Genomic DNA, 18,369 nt, shown 5'->3' on the forward strand with positions numbered 1-18,369 from the left:
GTGTGCGGGCTCTATGTGTTGTGCTTGTAAGCGCACACATAGCCCCATTCTGGACCAGTTGCAGTTTCTGAGTCAGTTGCAAGGACAGCCCTGCATAGACCAAGTTACAGTAGTCTAGTTTGGAGGTTACCATTGCATGGATCACTGGCTAGGTAGGGGGAGAAAGGAAGGGAACCAGTTGCTGAACTTGGTGCAGACCAATGCCAATCTGGCAACATTAGTGATCTGGGCCTCCACTGAAAGGGAGGCACCCAGAATCAATCCTAAGCTCTTGACAAATGGCCTTGGTGTTAGTGGCTCACTGTCAAGGACTGGAAGTAGGATCTCCTTGACTCAGCCATAATACCGTAATCTTTGAAGGATTTAGTTTCAGCCAGCTCTGCTTCAACCAACTGACCGCAGCCTGTAGACCCCTGGCCAGATTGTCTGGGGCAACATTCAGCTATCCATCAACAGATACAGCTGGGTGTCAGCAGCATACTGGTCATATCCCAGCCCAGAGCTCTGTATCAGATGGGTGAGAGTGTGCATATAGATGTTAAATAACATTAGAGAGAGGACTGCCTCCTGGGGGACACCGTACACCAGAGGTTGCCATGCTGAAACCTTCTCGCCAACTGCGACCTCTGTCCCTGGCCGTGGAGAAATGAGACCAACCATTTCAGGGCTATCCCATGAATCCCCACATCGACAAGGTGGTGGGTCAGTAGATCACAATCAACCATGTCAAATGCTGTTGTAAGGTCAAGCAAAAACAGCAGCGCTGACCCACTTCAAGGAGAAAAAATTCTCTTTGTCAACTCTCTCCATCCCATGCATAATGTTGTAAACCTATATCATGTCTCCAAACTTTTCTAAACTGAAAAGTCCCAGTCTCTTCAGCCTTTCCTCATAGGGAAGGTGCTCCAACCTGCTAATCATCTTGGTTGCCCTCTACTTTTATGAAGCACTGTAAGATAGATGTGTTTCCCTCTGCAGAGGCAGCATTTGGCCAACAAGCCCTTCAAAAGGTAGTTTCTCAATTATTCTTCTTGTGTTAATTGAGCTTTTCAGTGCTGCATGCAAGGACATCTTCCTCCACTGATGGAGAAAAAAAAAATCTTGGACTTAAGTTGAACGTTTCTTCTCATAAATAGGTCAGTTGGCAGAGGAGAAGATGAAGAACTACCAACGTTGATAAAGAGACTATGGGGAATTGTTGTTTTTCTAAACTTCAGACTTGGGTATCTCCAGTTAGGAAAGGAAAGGTCCCCTGTGCAAGCACCAGTCGTTTCCGATTCTGGGGTGACGTTGCTTTCACAACATTTTCACAGCAGACTTTTTACGGACTGGTTTGCCATTCATCTTTCCCAGTCAGCTACGCTTTCCCCACAGCAAGCTAGGTACTCATTTTACCAACCTTGGAAGGATGGAAGGCTGTCAACCTCAAGCCGGCTACCTGAAAACCCAGCTTCCACCAGGGATCGAACTCAGGTCATGAGCAGAGCTTAGGACTGCAGTACTGCAGCTTTAACACTCTGCGCCACTGGGCTCTTCCTTATCTCCAGTTACAGGCCTTCAAAGTAAAATCCAAGTGTACTCTGAGATGGCAAGGTGGGAGTGGATCCATCTCCTGTGAGCCTGATAAGACATGAGCTGGGGTGTGTGGAATGCCTCCTCAGACAAAACGGGGAAGCCTTTCTAAGAAATATACTCTGTCCAGAGAGCAAGGAAGAAGCACAATCCACACAAAGCTATCTTTCAATAAACTCTTGAGATGAAACCCTCACAGTAACCCTCAGCCAATGTTAATTCACCCTCTGAGTGCCCTGCTGTTGCATTTTGAAGCTGTGAAGCGTGGCAAGGTACTTGGGGTTTCTAGCCACTATCTCTCCTCCTGTGTCCCTCCCATATTCTGCCATTTGCTAGACAAGGCTAGAGGATGCATACGCCCTGTCTTCTAACCTGAGCGTGAAGGAGAGTGAGAGCCAACTGGGATCACTGCTGCTTGGCAGTATGGCCAACGGAGCATCTAATTTTCTGCTCTGCAGTCATCTGCCTCCCCTTCTATTGGAAGGACAGCTGCAAAGTGCCTAGCAGGGAATTCATCAGGAGCCTTCTAAGCCCAGAGGGAGAAATTAATGATGGAGCAGCTCTTATAACTCCACAAAGGACAAGCGCTGTACATTCTCAAGTGCACTTCCTCTTTGTTTGTGAAAGAAGCACAGTGGAGGAGGGGGGTGGAAAAAAGAGGCGAGGGGTAGCAGAATCCAGGTAAGCAGAACAGCAGGCTAGGCCATCTTAACTGTGGTGTTTATTTCTTGCATTTGCCTACATGTGGTTGGAAATGCACAAGATGTTGCATTTTAGTCACATGAATGAAAGCCTTCTCAGTCTTCATTTTTTCAGTCTTCCTTTTTTTTAGGTTGGTACGTAGTTCTTTGATCTATGGCTTTAATATGTGTAATCTGTGAACTGCCGTCCAGGAAAACTCTATACCGCAATGCTTTTTGAAAAGCTGAGGTATTGGGTTGAATGGAATAACATTCAAGGAGAAACAAACAGGCTGGTTTTAGGCAAGAAGCAAGCGTTATTGACCAGTGTTATACTCTCCAGTACTTGGTAGACAAATATACAAGTTCCAGAGAAGGCCTGTTGGCAACTGACTTAATGGATCATAAATTAGCATTTTACACAATTTCTAGACCTCAGTTATGGGGAAAGTTGAAAAAATATGGCATTGAACCATTTATTTTACCTAGTCCAACGTCTTTACAACTACCCTACTGCCAAGGTTAGATGTGGGGAGTCAGGTCAGCTATCAGGGGCATTTACCTGGATAGAGGAATTAAGCAGGGATGTATTCTTGCTGTTTAATTTATATTTAAATGTTTAATTTACCTGCCTGTCCCGCATTGGTCTTGTCAGCCACCAGCGAGCCTGCAACAGACGTGGACTACTGCACCTTTCTTAAATCTTCGTTCGCAAAGTCAAGCCGAGAGCGAGAGAGAAATGTTTAATTTATATTTAAATGACCTTAGATCCTTCCTCCTGAGGGATGCTTGTTATCATCCACATTTATCTAAGTGTGAAGTTTTACTCTGCTGGGGCGCTGGGAGTAAAGGTATCAAACTATGCTGCGTGCATGGCTAGATACCAATACTCAGTGTGGGAACAACTTACCCCCCTCTTGTCTTCCCTGAGTGAGGAGAAGAGGTCTGCTGCAAAGAAGTTGCAGAAGGAAGGCTTTGCTGCAGCCAAACAACAACTGGCTGCAGCAAAGCATATGGTGGACGTCTCAGCAAGAACCATCACTTCTGCTGTCTGCCTCCGCCGCCACTCCTGGCTCAGGAGACATTAGGGCCTTCGTTGAAGATCTGCCCTTCGAGGGCGAAGGCCTCTTCAGCTCGACCACCGACAATGCACTCCAGGAAATGGATAAAAGCATAAAAACTTCCAGGAACCTGGGTGTCCCGGCGTCTTCCAGAGCTACGAAATCAAAACAGTGGAACAAACCTTGGTCAAAGAAGCCATATCAAAAGTTTTCCCCGGAACAGCAGTGGAGACCTCGCTCTGCCCAACCTGAGAGTAGGCCTCCATACAGGGGGGACAATAGAAACTGCTACACTTCTGCACAGACCACCAGCAAGTCCAAGGGCGCTCGCCCTCAAAAGCAGGGCCTTTGACTTTCTGGTAGCACACGTCACTGTCCCCACTTCGTCTATCCGCCTCCGCCCATTCCTGTCGGCCTGGGAGTCCATCTCTACAGACAGGTGGGCGCTTTCCATCATCGCAGAAGGCTACAAAATAGATTTTGCTCAGATTCCGAACCAATCTGTGGTAATCACCACACCCCCTTCCCCACCTCTGCTGGCGGAGGTGAGCAACCTCCTACAGAAACATGCCATAGAACAGGTCCCGGTGGAGGCCAGGACGGGAGGCTTCTACTCTCATTACTTCCTGGTTCCCAAGCGGGACGGGGGTTTGAGACCAATCATGGACCTTCAGAATCTGAACAAGTTTATTCTGTACCAGAAGTTCAGAATGTCCACTCTGCAAACAATTCTGCCCCTCATCAACCAAGGGGACTGGATGGCAACGCTGGACCTCAAGGATGCCTACTTCCACGTCAGCATCCATCCTGCGTTCAGACGTTTCCTTCGGTTTGCAGTAGGTTCTCAACACTTCCAGTTCAAGGCCCTTCCATTCGGCCTGTCCACTGCACCTCGGGTGTTCACAAAGATGATGAGTGTTGTGGCTGCCCACCTCCAGCTTCAAGGGATAGTCGTCTTTCCATACATCGACAATTGGCTCCTTGTGGCAGAGTCGAAGCAAAGTTTGTCAAACCATATTGCCACCACTCTTCGTCTTCGTTACACCTTGGGTCTACAGGTCAATTTGGAGAAATCACACCTTACTCCATCATGGACAGTTCAGTTCATAGGGGCTTTGCTGGATACGAACCTTCATTGCGCTTTCCTGCCTCAGCAGAGAGCGATGGACATTATCAACCTTGTCGAACTTCTGCAGAGTCAAAAGTGGGGCATGGTGCAGCAGCTGCAACGGATGCTGGGGCTGATGGCGGCGACTACAAGCGTGCTGATCTTTGCGAAGCTGAGGATAAGAGGCCTACAACTTTGGTTTCTTCGTCAGTTTCGACCGTTAAGGGACTCACCTCGAAAGAGGTTTGTAATTCCACCTGTGACACTTCAAACACTGCAGTGGTGGAAATCAAAGGACAACATTTGTCAGGGAGCTCCCTTCCACCTACCTGTACCAACAGTGACTATCACAACAGATGCTTCTTTATGGGGCTGGGGGGCCCACATGGACGCTCTGTGTGTGGGGGGGCCCTTGGCCTTTGAAATTGACTCATTGCCATATAAATTACCTGGAACTGTTGGCAGTTCATTTTGCTCTTTGATCCTTCCACCCCATGGTGGCAGGGAAGGTTGTTGCTCTGCTTACGGACAATACCACTGCCCTGTGTTACATCAACAGACAGGGAGGGACAGTTTCTCGATGGCTCTGTGCGCTGGCACTGGCACTGGACCACGACATCTTTGTGAAGGCTGCGCATCTCCCAGGGGTGCTCAGTCTGCAAGCAGACTCCCTCAGCAGGGGTGTGGCTTCCCTGCACGAGTGGGAGATACAGTGGCGCTTCCTTCAACCCGTGTTTCAGCTCTGGGGGTATCCTCAGGTGGACGTCTTTGCCATAGCCAAGAACTGGAAGTGTCCTCTGTTCTGCTCCAGAGGGGGCTCGGATCCGGAGTCGTTGGGAGACGGTCTGCTGTTGCCGTGGGAAGGTCGGTTCCTATATCTGTTCCCACCTCTGCCACTATTGACAAGGGTGGTCAACAAGATCGCAAGAGAGAGACCATGCTGCATCCTGGTGACTCCATGGTGGCCTCGGCAGAACTGGTTCCCGATCTTGCTCCAACTGGCGAGGGGGGTCTCCTACCAGTTTCCGGCAGAACCGGATCTTCTGTCAGCTCAGGACGGTCATGTATTCCACCACAACGTGCCCCACCTGAAGCTGACAGCGTGGTTCATCGACCCTGTGAGTTCTTCAGCAGAGTCCAACACGTTTTCCTGAATAGTAGGAAGCTGTCTACCCACGCTTCTTATGATAGGAAGTGGTGGAAGTTTCTTCAGTTTTTAGTTGATCCTACAGTTTCACCCCAGAGGGTGGGACTGCTGGTTATTTTTTTGTTATCTCTGGTGGATGCTGGCCTTGTTTTTTCCTCCATTAAAGTTTATCTGGCGGCAATATCTGCATTCCATGAACCAGTGGAGGGGCATTCAGTTTTTGCACACTCTCATTCTAAGAGATATTTGAAGGGTTTGCTTAGGCTTCATCCTCCTTCGAGATCACCCCCACAGTTGTGGGATTTGACTCTAGTGTTGGACAGGCTGACTCGGCGTCCTTTTGAGCTGATGGCCACATGCTCATTACAGCTCCTATCTTGGAAGACTGCTTTTTTGGTAGCCATCATATCAGCACGCCGTGCAGGGGAGCTCACGGCTATGCGTTGTGACTACCCATATTTAGCTTTCCAGGAGTCTGGAGTGTCCTCAGCTCCTGATATTTCCTTTCTCTCCAAGGTGGTTTCTCAGTTCCACCTTAACTTAGAAGTTTGGTTGCCCACGTTTTATCCTACACCTTCCTCGGATGAGGAACATAGGTTGCATGCTTTAGATATTAAGCGTGCCTTATTGTTTTGAGTCACTCCAAGAGTTTTCGTAAGCTTCTTTTTGTTTCTTATGCTGCTTCTAAGTTAGGTTCCAGAATCTTGTCTCAGCGGCTTTCAAAATGGCTCACTGAGACTATCAAACTGTGTTATTTGTTGGCTAAGAAGCCATTACCTGGGCCTATTCGCGGACACTCTACAAGAGTGATGGCGACGTTGGTGGCATTCCGGAAAGGCGTTTCCCTGATGGACGTTTGCAAGGCTGCCACCTGGTCCTCTCCACATGCCTTTATGAAGCACTATGCGCTGTACGTGCATGCTCAACAGAGGAGTCATCTGGGAGCTGTGGTGCTGCAAGCTGTTTCTTCTGGTTGACCGTCCTCCCGCCTCCGGGTATGTCTTGCTTGCTAATCTTCCATGAGTGTGAAGCGCAGAGACCACGAAGAAGATAGACAGGTTGCTTACCTGTAACTGTAGATCTTCGAGTGGTCATCTGCATTCACACTACCCGCCCTCCTTCCCCACTGCTGACGGACTCCCTCCAGTAGGGGCTTCCAGTGGTCAGGAAGGAACTGGCGGGATCTTCATGCTGGTGCTGGCGAGCATGCGCACTGGGACGCCTGTGCATGCCCGTTGGTGCCGAGTGCGAAAAAATCCCAGACTTTTAGGTACCGATTCAGGGATCGGCACAGGCGCTCTATCCCATGAGTGTGAATGCACAGATGACCATTGGAAGATCTACAGTTACAGGTAAGCAACCTGTCTTTCTTTTCTTTCTTTTTTTCTCCTTGTGTGTGTTTGAACTGGGAGGGATCTAGCCCTTCCTCCTCTTACAAAGCAACCACTTTGCTTTGCTTTCAGACTGAACGTGGCCGACATTCAGGAGACGTGCCAAAAGAACGCTGCCTCCGCTGTGACAGTGGGACGCAGGGATCTTTTGCAGGTACGGTTCCAGAGAGGGACTGGATGGGTGAGTGATCTTGCTACAGCTGCTGTTTGTTATGGAGTGTGGTTGAAGCAGTGAAGCCTGTAACACTGATTGGCTGTGTTGGTGGGCTTGCTCAGAATGTTCAGCCACTCAGGGAACATCACAATTCATAGTCAGCTTTTGTGAGGGAAGGGAAAGTAGTCTATTTGGATGGAAGCCTTAGATAGCTGAAAGATGAGAAGGGGTGCTGGAACACAGGAACATGAAAGGAGCAAGGAAACACAATAATTGGAAATGGGCTGTGTAAGAGAGACCTGAAGGGAATGGTATGTGGAGGGAAGCAGGTTGCATTCAATGCGGACCACAGTCAAGCAGCTTTAATAACATATTGTGTACCATATTGTGTACCATTATCATCCTTTGTTAAGGCAGCCTATTGTGTAGATGTGAATATTGATATTCTATTTTGCATTATTTTGTAACTCATTTCTCAGTAAACTGTTTATTATCTTGAAAAAAAATGGACCGCAGCCAGGACAGTGCGTTTTCGAAGTGAGGCCTCCCCCCCCCCCCCCCCACCTGATTCACAAGTGGAACCATGGAACCAGGATCATGGCTGTCTGGCCCGCTCTGCTTTTGCCCACAGCAAGCAGTCACTGGCTTGGGGTAGCCTTCTATGACTCCGCAATGTGTCAGCTTCTGCCATGCCTTTTTTTCCCTTCAGGTCTGGTCATTGGCCACAGTTGCAACTGACCTCTGCCTTGGCCCAAACTCTGACCCAGATTTGGAGACCCCCTGGGCCCAGCACCCGTTTGGCCGCCAGCTTCTGGAATCTCTGTAGGTACCTAGGCCTTGAGGTATATCTTTCTGGGGGATTTGGATATTTATACTCTGCTTTCCTCTCCATTGGGAACTTAAAGTGACTTATGACGTCTTTTTCTTCCTTCACTCCATTTTATGGTCCCAACAACCCACCTTTTCAAGTAGGTAAGGTGGAGAGGAAGAGTGATTAGCCCAAGGTCATCCAGCAAGCTTCCATGGCAGGGCAGCGATTCAAGCCTAGGTTTTCAGGATCCTAGTCCGGCACTCTAACCACTAGGCCACACCTTGCCCACACGAGTGCTATCTCACACACCCAGTCTTCTCTTCCTCTCTCCCAGGGTGGCCCACTATTGCCAGCTCCACGATGTGCAGACCCTGGCCATGCTATGCAGCGTCTTTGAGGCTCAGTCCCGGCCCCAGGGAGCCCCGATTTCCTCTGGACTCTTCCCGCCACGTTCCTCCAGCCACAGCCGTTATGTACGGGTACATTTTTGGTATCTGCTGCTCTTCCTCTCCCCTCGCCCACCAAAAAGGCCTGATCTAGGTTTCACCTCTTCCTCTTTCTCCCACAACAGCCCAGCTTTACCTCATCAGGTTCCTGTTCCAGCATGTCGGATCCTGGACTCAGCACCAGCAGCTGGAACTTAGGTAGGCATGTGCAGTTAACTTGTAAAGACCTAGGAGTGTCAGCTTCTTGCACTGAGCTGAAGGGCCTCCTCTTTCTTTCCACTCCCCACCCCCCACTCCAGATGATCTTTTTGGAGGTTTGCAGCACAGATACTCAAATTCATATCTTTGTGTGAACATTTTGAGATACATTTGAATGCCATATATTTTGCTATTGTCTTGACTGGAGTATTGGAGTAGCAGCAGGATGTTTTTTTAAACATGTAGAAACTGAGATGCTTGTTAGTAAACTGCTGCAGAAAACTGGGTTCTTTTTACTTTGTGCAGTTAAAAGCTAAGGAACTCCTGCAAAAGTCTGTTTGCAGGACCATAGGTCAGGACTCATTAATAAATGTGTGTTGTCAGGCTGCCAGAAACTCTTGGTGACCCCAGGGCTATGGGGTGTTCAAAGCAAGAGATGAGCAGAGGTGGTTTGCCTTTGTTTTCCTCTGCACAGCAACCCCAGTCTTACTTGTTGGTCTCCTAGCCAAGGACTGATTGTCACTAACTATGCTTAGCCTCCAAGCTCTGATGCAATCAGGCTGCTGTGTCAGGTAGAAAACAACAACAGCCAAAATGGACCGTGGTGTGGAGTATAAACAAAACAAACGAAACACTGTGCTAGCAGGCTGATCCCAGATATCAAAGATTCTGGGATGCTGGAGTACATTAGATTTAAGAATGAAATTAACAAATCAAGACTCGAAGATTTCTATTGAAACAGAAGAGACAACTGACTTCCTGTTGTCACGTTGCTAGTCCTGGCATCAATCTTTGCTGTTTATAGCTTAGAACTTTGGGATTAGTGATCATTTAGTGTCTATGACTTATTTCTGTATGTGCGTATTTTGTTCTCTTTTTTTCCTTAAGATTTTCAGTTTTTGTGTGTGGTTTGGAGTGTTATAAATCCTATTAGTACGCACAGTGGTAGTTTCATGCATATGATTATTTAATCTCATTCTTGTACATAGTTTACTCCAGCATCCCAATATCTTTGATGTCTGGCATCAGCCTGCTAGCACAGTGTTTAGCTTGTTTTGCTGTGTCAGGGAAGCAGTGTTTTTAGTCCAAGTTTATAAAAAAATGTAACATCTACTTCTGAAGATGCTAGCGTGCTGCAGAAAAATTGGGTGGGGGGAGGGATGAGAACTGTTCCTGTAAATATGCTTGGGGCATGCCAGCCCTCAGCAATGCTGGCAACATCTCATTGATTTGCCTGATGCAGGTCTAGGCAATAATGGTTGGCATAAACTGTGCCAGGTGTGTTCTCCTGTGTCGCCAGCCCTTGATGGCAGTGCCTCAGCTGCTTGAGAAGTTACCTGGCGCTGGGTGCTAAGCAAAATAGTGCTGCTGTTAGCACATACATAGGTTTGTGTACTTCTGGGCATAGGTCCATCCTGTGTAACTGGCCTTGATAGTTCCGCTGGTGATAACCTGAGATGAGTACCGGAGTTCGTTTCCACTGCAGCTGCAGAGAGGGGAAGAGATTTTACACCCAGCACACTCTTTTCTTTGAAGGAGCCCCCCCCCCCATCTCCAACCTTGTGGTAGGTTGGCCAAGCTCACAGATTTCCTTCTCTGAGTTTCTTCTTATTAGGAATCAGACTAGGGCAAGATGAAATTGCTCTCTCTGCCTTTTGGTTCCCAGCAGGTACCCTGAGGGAGGGGAGGGAGGGGAAAGGTCACTGTTACCCCAGTCTGTTTTGATTGGATTGCACTATTGTCACTGCCCAGTGGCCTATCGGAGAGGACACGTTCTATTCCACTACACCTCCAAGACCAGAGACATCGGGCTCCGTAGCTTAAGTCCAGCAATCTGTTGTCAGGGTAAGGAAGGGGATAAGTTTTTACCCAGTTGCTACCGTGGTCCAAAAAAAGGAACAGCAGCCAGAAGATCAGTTGCGAGAATATCTCGAGATGACTGGGGAGGAGAGACATCTGCCACCAGCTTCTGCATGTGGGTATTGGGTATATAGCTAACTGGTTGTGAAAGACTGAATTATGGTGGAAAGGTGGGATAAAAATATCTTTTAAGTAAGTATTTCTGGGAGTTGAGGGGGGGGGGGATAAGCGGGCGGGCTCTAGTCTGTGTGCAGTAGTGAGAGGTGAGCATCTAGTAGGCGCGAGAAGTACCAGTAGCTGCTGGTTTTGCTATGAGAACAAGCGCTCCTGTCCTGCTGCATGCCGCTAAGAGGGGGAAAAATCAAGGAAAGCTTGACAGTTGCCGTCTGGCATTGCCATTTGTTCCATCATGCCGAAAAGCTGAAGAAGACTCTAAGTGGTGTTCAGCACGACTGTCAGCTAAACCTGTTCCTGCCAAAGTTGAAACGAAGCCAAAAAAGGCAGCTTCAAAGGATAAATCTGAGGAAAAGAAAGCCGAAATCAAAGGGGAAAGGGGACCAAAGGGCAAGCAATCTGCAGAGATTAAGAAAGACGAAGTGAAGGATTATTTGCCTGCAGAAAGAGGAGAAGCAAAAAGTGATGAGGTTCCAGTATCTGAGGCAGATGGAGAGAAAGAAGCAAAATCTGAGTAGCATCTGGTACAAAGTGTTAAATCAGTGGTTCTTGTACCACCATGTTGTACAATTAAGAGGAATATGTTTATCAACTATTTTGTAAATTCAAGTTTTTTAGTGGTTTTTGAAAACATTTTTAAACATGAGGGGATCCTCCCCATAACCCACTTACTGTAACTGAGTGTAAATGCTTTTGTTTAAATTTTGTTTAAAATGTAGCGGTTGCCTACTGTTTGTACAACCAGCAATTTAACGGAATGTTAAATTAAGGGGGGAAATTGTGATTACTTAACATTCCATAGGCAACAATGGGCAATTTACAATTTACACGTGGCCCTTCGACGTTATTTTGGTTATACTACTGAATTTGGTTATACAACAAGAATTTGGTTATACTACTGAATTCAACTGAATTTGGAAATATAAAGAAACAATGTTCAGTATATATCAGTATGTTTTCCAGAGGTAAACAAATTATACACTTTTGCTGTAGATTGGAAGGATGATTTTTATAATCTACTAACAAGCATGCGCAGAATAAGATTTCCAGCATTGTGATAAGTAGGAAAATGTCTTCATGTTTAACACTTCTCCTTGATACGTCATAAAATTAATTGCTTCCTCACTAAAAACTGTTCCCTGGTGTTGGATCCTTTCAGATTTATCTGTGACAGAGTTATTTTTGGTAGCAGTAGTTTATATTTTCAATAGCTTTGTAATCGTGTTGTGAAAGATTGGAAATCTGGGTGTGTAGTGTGTGAGTTGTTCAGTTACTCAGTAGGAAACGCTTCTAGTTAAACAGATGTGACATCACAACAGGTATTTGAAACACTGGTACTTTTCTAATTTGAAAGAATGATTTATCAAAAGTCATAACATGTTGGATGACAACTGTGGTCTACATTCAGATTATTGGAAGAAAAAATTGTACAATTTTTCTGTGTGGGTCATTGAACAACCAATAAAATCTTGGTTCTTAACTTTAAAAAAAAAGGTAAATATTTCTGGTAGTAATTGAGGGCAGGGATGAGGTTGCAGCTGGCCACGCCAGCACAGGAGCACGTCTTGCCAGCAACAGTAGTCCAGATGGCATCAGTATAAAGATGCTCATAGGCACTGTTTGCTCTGAAGTTCCCTCTCTTGAATTCTGTAGCCGGCAAGGAGGTGGAGCACACGGCAGGCTGGTGCGAATCTTCACCTGATGACTTCCGCTTTGGCAACTTGCCGTATGCTGACCACCGAGACCGTGAGAAGGATCAGCACGACAGGAACAAAAGGTGATGACTGGGTGCAAGCCTCAGTTGGTACTATGAAGAATCTCACCCCCCCCCCAAAAAAAATGTTTTGTGACCTCCCTGGAGAACTTTGGACTCCCCACCTCCTCTGCTCCTACTTGATGATTTGATGCACCTCTTCCAATAATAGGGTATGCATTTGTGTTGCATGTCCCCATTCTCAGAACACGGCATACAATTGCGCCACTGTTTCTTTCTGTGGAGCTAGAATCATGGTTTGCTTTCTCAAGAGGTGCACTTTTTAGTCATTCCTGTATATATTTTTTCCTGTTTTGTTTTCCCTCTTGTGAGGGGTGGGGGTGGCAGAAGCAGGCACTAAAACCTTTTTTGTAGGATACTGCCCCCTCCCCCAGCCCAGCACACCCATACTTGCAATGGAAGTTTGTATGTTGATTCTTGGATTAAGTGAGGACTACTGCCCCACACTACAGTTCCACATCATGCACCACCAAGCACAGCTGTGAAGGAGGCCAAAGAAATATCATTTTACTGTGCTGCCAGGGCTTGGCGCTGTTTAGCTACCCCTGAAGTAAATTGTGATGATGTTCTAGGTGATCTCCCAGAATTACAGCTGATCTCTATACAGAGGTCAGTTCTCCTGTAGGAAATGGCTGCTTTAGAGGGTGGGTTTTATGACGACATATGAAGGTCCCCTCCCTTCCCCAAACCCCGCCTTCCACAGGCTCTATCCCCAAATCTTCAACCCAGAGTTGGCAACCATAGGTAGGGGTGTTGTGCAACAAGGTTATCATCCTCAATAGGCAGAGAAGCCTAAGTGAAAAGGAAGAGAGAGATTACTGCCCCAGGGAGCTTGCTGTCAAGAATCATTTCAGTCTTGGGGAGACAGCCAAGGAAGAACAGGAAGGGGCTGAAAACACCAAGGGGGCGGATATGAGCTGATCCAGTCATTTGCCCCTGAGGTGTCCTTTCAGCTGGGTTTGAGGCTTGTTGGACTGTCTCCTCAGGCTCCTGGACCCTGCCAACACCCAGCAGTTCGATGACTTCAAGAAATGCTACGGGGAGATCCTCTATCGCTGGGGCCTGCGAGAGAAACGGGCAGAAGTCCTCAAGTTTGTCTCCTGTCCTCCTGAGCCTCACAAAGGGATTGGTGAGTGAAAGCCTACTGATTCGGGATCCCACTATGGTCATACAATGTACCTCCTGTCTCTTTTTCCAGCCTAGACAAAACAGCCCACCCCCGCCACCACGAGTCACATGGGGGACACTCAATTCAATGCTCCCCAAGGGCCCAGCGTGCCCTAGGCAACCACCTAAGGTCATTTAGTAGGTGGGCTGGCCCTTCCTGTAATCTGCCTTGAGTCTCAGCAAGAAAGGCAGACTACGACTGAAGGAAGTCAAATAAGTGTAACTGAAAATGCCAAGAGCTTTGAAGAACATCCCTGGAACAAGATGGTTCGTTGATCTCCAGTGTTCATTCATTGGGTGTCTTAAGTGTTGTTTCACATGGGTTGCTGGACTGGTTTCATCTCTTGGTTACCTTTGGACCTGATATCTGCTCCTGCATTTTAGGCTTGGATTTGCAGGCCTGTCCGTTGTCCTCCCTCGTGTGCAACTCCTTCATAGGAATCTTTTGAGTTTGGTTTGCTGGTGGAAGTGGCGCATGGGTAGGGGTTGTATTCTAGACTGAGCTGTGCAACAGTCCTGAAAAGAGGGGCAAAACCAAGAGATATGTTAACTCAGAGCACTTGTAGAGTGCCTCTCCGGATCCCTGTTCAGGTGGCTCATGATAAAATATGCCTGTTTTTCAGTAACCACCTAGGTTCCTCTTTGCCGATAAAACCATAGTGCATTCCTTGTTATAGTACATTGTGCAGGTCTTTTCCTGTGTCCTGGTTGCTCCCTATGTAACCTGTCTTTTCCCCTCTTTCTCTTCTTGCAGAGTTCGGGGTCTACTGCAGCCACTGCCGCAGTGAGGTGCGTGGCATTCAGTGTGCCGTCTGCAAGGGCTTTGCGTTCCAGTGTGCCATCTGCCACGTGGCCGTGAGGGGCTCCTCCAACTTCTGTCTGACCTGCGGGCACGGGGGACACACCAGCCACATGATGGAATGGTTCCGCACCCAGGAAGTGTGTCCCACTGGCTGCGGGTGCCACTGCTTGCTGGAGAATACCTTCTGAAGGAGCATCCCCAGGGCCTAATTAACAGTGTGCTGATTCTGTGATGGAGTTGCTCTTGGAAAGCAAAGAGGTTTACTGTTCCCCCCAGGTCATTTCTGGGAGAGGTGATGGGTCAGCTTAGTTGCTGATGGAGTTCTGTGATCTCTAGCAGAAAGTCAGGCAAAGGGGGGGCTGATGGTCGTTTAAGAGCCTCTCGCAAGCTCATCTTAGGACTTCCTGCCTCGGCAGAGTCTTCCTACAGGGCAAAGAAGACATATGCAAAGGACAATCATCATAGGCCAGTAAGGTGAAACAGTTCCTGAACCACAAAGGAATCTCAGGTCTTGCAGCTAGAGCTGGAAGAGTGAAGTTTTGAATGTTCGTGGGAGTCACTTGGTTGGAGACTTGGCAAAAAGCATGCCACGGACTGGAAATCAGAGGTGTCAGTTTTGTTCCGATAGTTCTTTTCCTACCCCCCACCCCAACAGCCATTCCTTGGCCTTGTAATGTTCTCTGCAAAAAGAAGGATCAAAACTCCCAGAGAGAGCTTCCTACGCAGAGAAACACAGCCTGCTTTTTGACAGCCTGAGTTGAATTGAATTGCTCCTTGTAAGAGGGATGGTGTTGGAACAGAGCGTGAGAGCTGGACGGAAATTTTCTGGGTGACATATTCCTGCTTCCTTTGGGACTCGGTGGCAGCTTCGTTTTGGGACACGGACGGGCCAGAACGATTTGTTCCTTTCCAAACCTCCCCCCACTTCCAAAGAAAAGAAGCAGATGAGGGTTGTTCTTTGTGGGCAGCCCTTGGACAAGCCTGCTACACTCCCTCCATTGGAAAGGGTTTGACAGAGGTTCAAGCGTGGGAATGGATTAAAAAAAATAAAAAGTAGGTCCACAAGGCATGCGAAGGAGCCCTAACGCTTGCAGTGAGAGGGGCTTGTAGTTTTTTTTCAGGCTCCGGTATCAGTATCTGTGATGCTGAATTGCATTCCAGCCCAGGAGAATGGGTGAAGAGTTGCCTCTCTTCCAAGGAAATGTCCCAAATATTCGTGGGTGAGGTTGGGGGGTCTGAGCTGAGCTCTCCCACTTTGGGCTTAATCTGGGTGGAGGCCTGAGGACACCACTCATGCCATTCTTGAAGCTTTGTGGGGTGAGGAAGCAGGTTGTGCATTTCCCCTTATTTAAAACAAATGTTTTATAAAGTCCGTTTGCTCTTCCACGTCTGCAGAGGTGGTTTGTGAGTCATGCTGTTCTCCATAGCCAAACTCTTGCATTTCTGCTTAGAGGGCTGGACTAGGATCTAGGAGACCTGGGTCCAAATCCCACATCAGCCGTGAAGCTTACCGGGTGACCTTGGAGCTGCCACTCATTTAGCTTAACCTACCTCACCATCTTGTGATGAAATAAAAAAAGGAGAGGACGTGCTCTTGAACTCCTTGGTCAATGGGCCAGATTGAAAACGTGATAGGTAGAGGGCAACATGGTGAGTTTCGCCTCTCTCCCTTTCTTAGCTTTTTGTAGAGTTGCGGGTTTTGTGGCATCACACTAACTCAGTCAGTGGATAGATTATTTGTTTTTTTAGAGGTTGGCAAATGTACTTTTTTGAGGGGAATTCATTTTCTGTATATTTTATTTATATTATTATCTTCTTCGTGGTCTCTGTGCCTCACACTCATGGGGATAGTGCGCCTGCGCCGATCCCCGAATCGGTATCTGAAAAAGCCCGGGATTTTTCCGCGCTCGGCGCCAATGAGCATGCGCAAGCGACCCACTGCGCATGCCCACCAGCGCCCGCGCGGCAATCCCGCCAGTTCCTTTCTGACCGCTGCGCTGAGAGGTTTACCTTTCCGTTTCCCCGGTCGGTGAGAAGTTTTTTGGCTTCGCCTTTTCTTCTCGTTCTAGCCCGTTTACCGTTGTTGTTTAGTAGTTAGTTGTAGTTCATAGTTGTTAGTTAGTTAGTTAGAAAAAAAAAAAAAAAGCGTTTTGTGTTCGCCCGCCTGACGGCCCTTCGGGGCGCTTCGCCCGCGCTTTTCCCCCACTCCTCTTTTTCTCTCTCAGATTGTTCTGGGGAGTTTTTTTGCGGCTACTTTCTATGGAAAGTCGCTGGGGGTTTTTCAAACGCTGTTGTGCGTGTGGGAAGAAGATCGCCCCTCCAGACGGTCATTCCCTGTGTCTACTGTGCCTGGGAGAGGCCCACCGAGTAGACTCGTGTCCGCATTGTCTCCGCTTTTCGAAGCAGACGAGGAAGAACCGGGCGGCTCGATTATCTGCGGCACTGATCGAATCGGCGCTTACACCCCATCGACCAATGGAGGTATCGGCACCGAAGTCGTCCGAAACCCCGGCCCTGGAGCTCGCATCGGCCGATGCGGCTCCGATACGGACTTTGGACTCGCCGGAAGAGCGTGGCTCCACGAAACGTTCCCTTGAGGGCGCGGTGGATACGCCCGCTAAAAAGCGCCAGGAGGACTCGGGGACCCGACCTCCGAAAAAGGCGAAGTCGAAGGAGAAGCGAAAGCGACCCCGCACTCCTTCCCCATCGGGCGGTGCGTCGACATCGACGTCGACAAAACCTCCGAAAAAACCTCGGACGCCTCCGCGCCGTAGCCCAGCTGACCAGCAGCGCCTGTCGGCGTCGGAACAAGAGCCGGAAATCGACTTAACCCAACGGTCTTCATCTTCGGGCTCCCGTCGTCGCTCCGAAAGCGAATCGACCTCGGAGGTTGATGCGCCGGCACCGGTGATCGACCCACCATTCAAGCCCCGAGTCAGGCGAGACACATTCTATCCTCCTCAACGCTTCCCGATACCACCGTGGGAGCAACGCAGGTGGCAGCCTCCCTACTCCCGGTACGAGACCTGTCGTTGGTACCCGGACGACTACCACGATTGGGAGCAAGCATCCCAATTTTCATCAGCGTCGAGGGTATCCCATCGGTCTCGGAAGGCCTCTGCGTCGGCGTCGGTTCCCCCGGATCGACAGTTGGTTCCGGTAGATGTGGATCGAAGACCACCGATCCTTCCACCGCGAGAATCGACCCCGATGCTCTCGGAGCACTCCACACACAAGGACTCCTCGTCGTCGGAGTCAGAGAGTGAAGTTCAGGGATTGGAGCCTTCACCGGGTTCCCAGACGGCCGAGGATCTCCCGATCTCGCCGTCAGAGGATCTGAAGTCCTATGGGGACCTTGTGAAGCGGATTGCCGCCACCCTCAAGCTGCCTGTGACGCAACCGGAGCCAGTAGTGGACGACAATGTGTTCGATATAATGCAAAGGAACACATCCACTGCGGTTGCCCTGCCAGTGACCAAGGTGATCCTCCAGGTGGTCAAAGAGCCTTGGGCGCGACCCTCCTCGACGCCAGTCTCATCGAAACGGCTGGACCATATGTATAGGGTCCAAGAGACTGGGGCTGAGTTCTTGTTCACCCATCCGCGCCCGAACTCGGTGGTCGTCTCCTCCTCTTCGAAGGCAAGGAAGGTCCACTCCTCCCCACCGGACAAAGAAGGGAGGAAGATTGATGGAATGGGCCGCAAGGTCTACTCCGCGGGGGCACTCGGCATAAAGGTGTCTAACTATGCCGCCTGCATGGCTAGATATCAGTATGCCGTGTGGGAACAACTTTCCCCCTTCCTTTCCTCGTTAACTGAGGAAAAGAGGGCTGCTGCAACCAGGCTACAAAAAGAAGGTCTCGCTGTGGCCAGACAACAACTGGCCGCAGCAAAACATATGGTTGAAGCCTCGGCCAAACAGATTACGTCTGCAGTCTGTATCCGACGGCACTCCTGGCTCAGGTCTACCACGCTCCACCAGGACACTAAGACCTTCATCGAAGATCTGCCGTTTGAGGGTGACG

General features: G+C 48.7%; 1 protein-coding gene across 2 annotated transcripts in view; it reads left to right on the top strand.

The window, feature by feature from the left end:
- The window catches only part of WDR59 (WD repeat domain 59), a 257,231-nt gene that overhangs the window by 79,593 nt on the left and 159,269 nt on the right, over window positions 1-18,369 (top strand). The window contains exons 20-26 of one of the 2 annotated variants that reach the window (XR_009556193.1): window positions 7,032-7,113; window positions 7,823-7,935; window positions 8,259-8,397; window positions 8,496-8,568; window positions 12,256-12,379; window positions 13,363-13,505; window positions 14,298-14,881. Coding sequence is in view for 1 of the 2 variants with exons in the window: in XM_060254132.1 (XP_060110115.1) it covers window positions 7,032-7,113; window positions 7,823-7,935; window positions 8,259-8,397; window positions 8,496-8,568; window positions 12,256-12,379; window positions 13,363-13,505; window positions 14,298-14,533 (910 nt within the window). In the remaining variant the exon portion in view is untranslated. Of the gene's footprint in view, window positions 1-7,031; window positions 7,114-7,822; window positions 7,936-8,258; window positions 8,398-8,495; window positions 8,569-12,255; window positions 12,380-13,362; window positions 13,506-14,297; window positions 15,732-18,369 lie in introns of those variants that run through there. The other variant, XM_060254132.1, reaches the window with a different exon arrangement.

Source organism: Heteronotia binoei, chromosome 14, assembly GCF_032191835.1.
Source record: "Heteronotia binoei isolate CCM8104 ecotype False Entrance Well chromosome 14, APGP_CSIRO_Hbin_v1, whole genome shotgun sequence".
Lineage (NCBI taxonomy): Eukaryota > Metazoa > Chordata > Lepidosauria > Squamata > Gekkonidae > Heteronotia > Heteronotia binoei.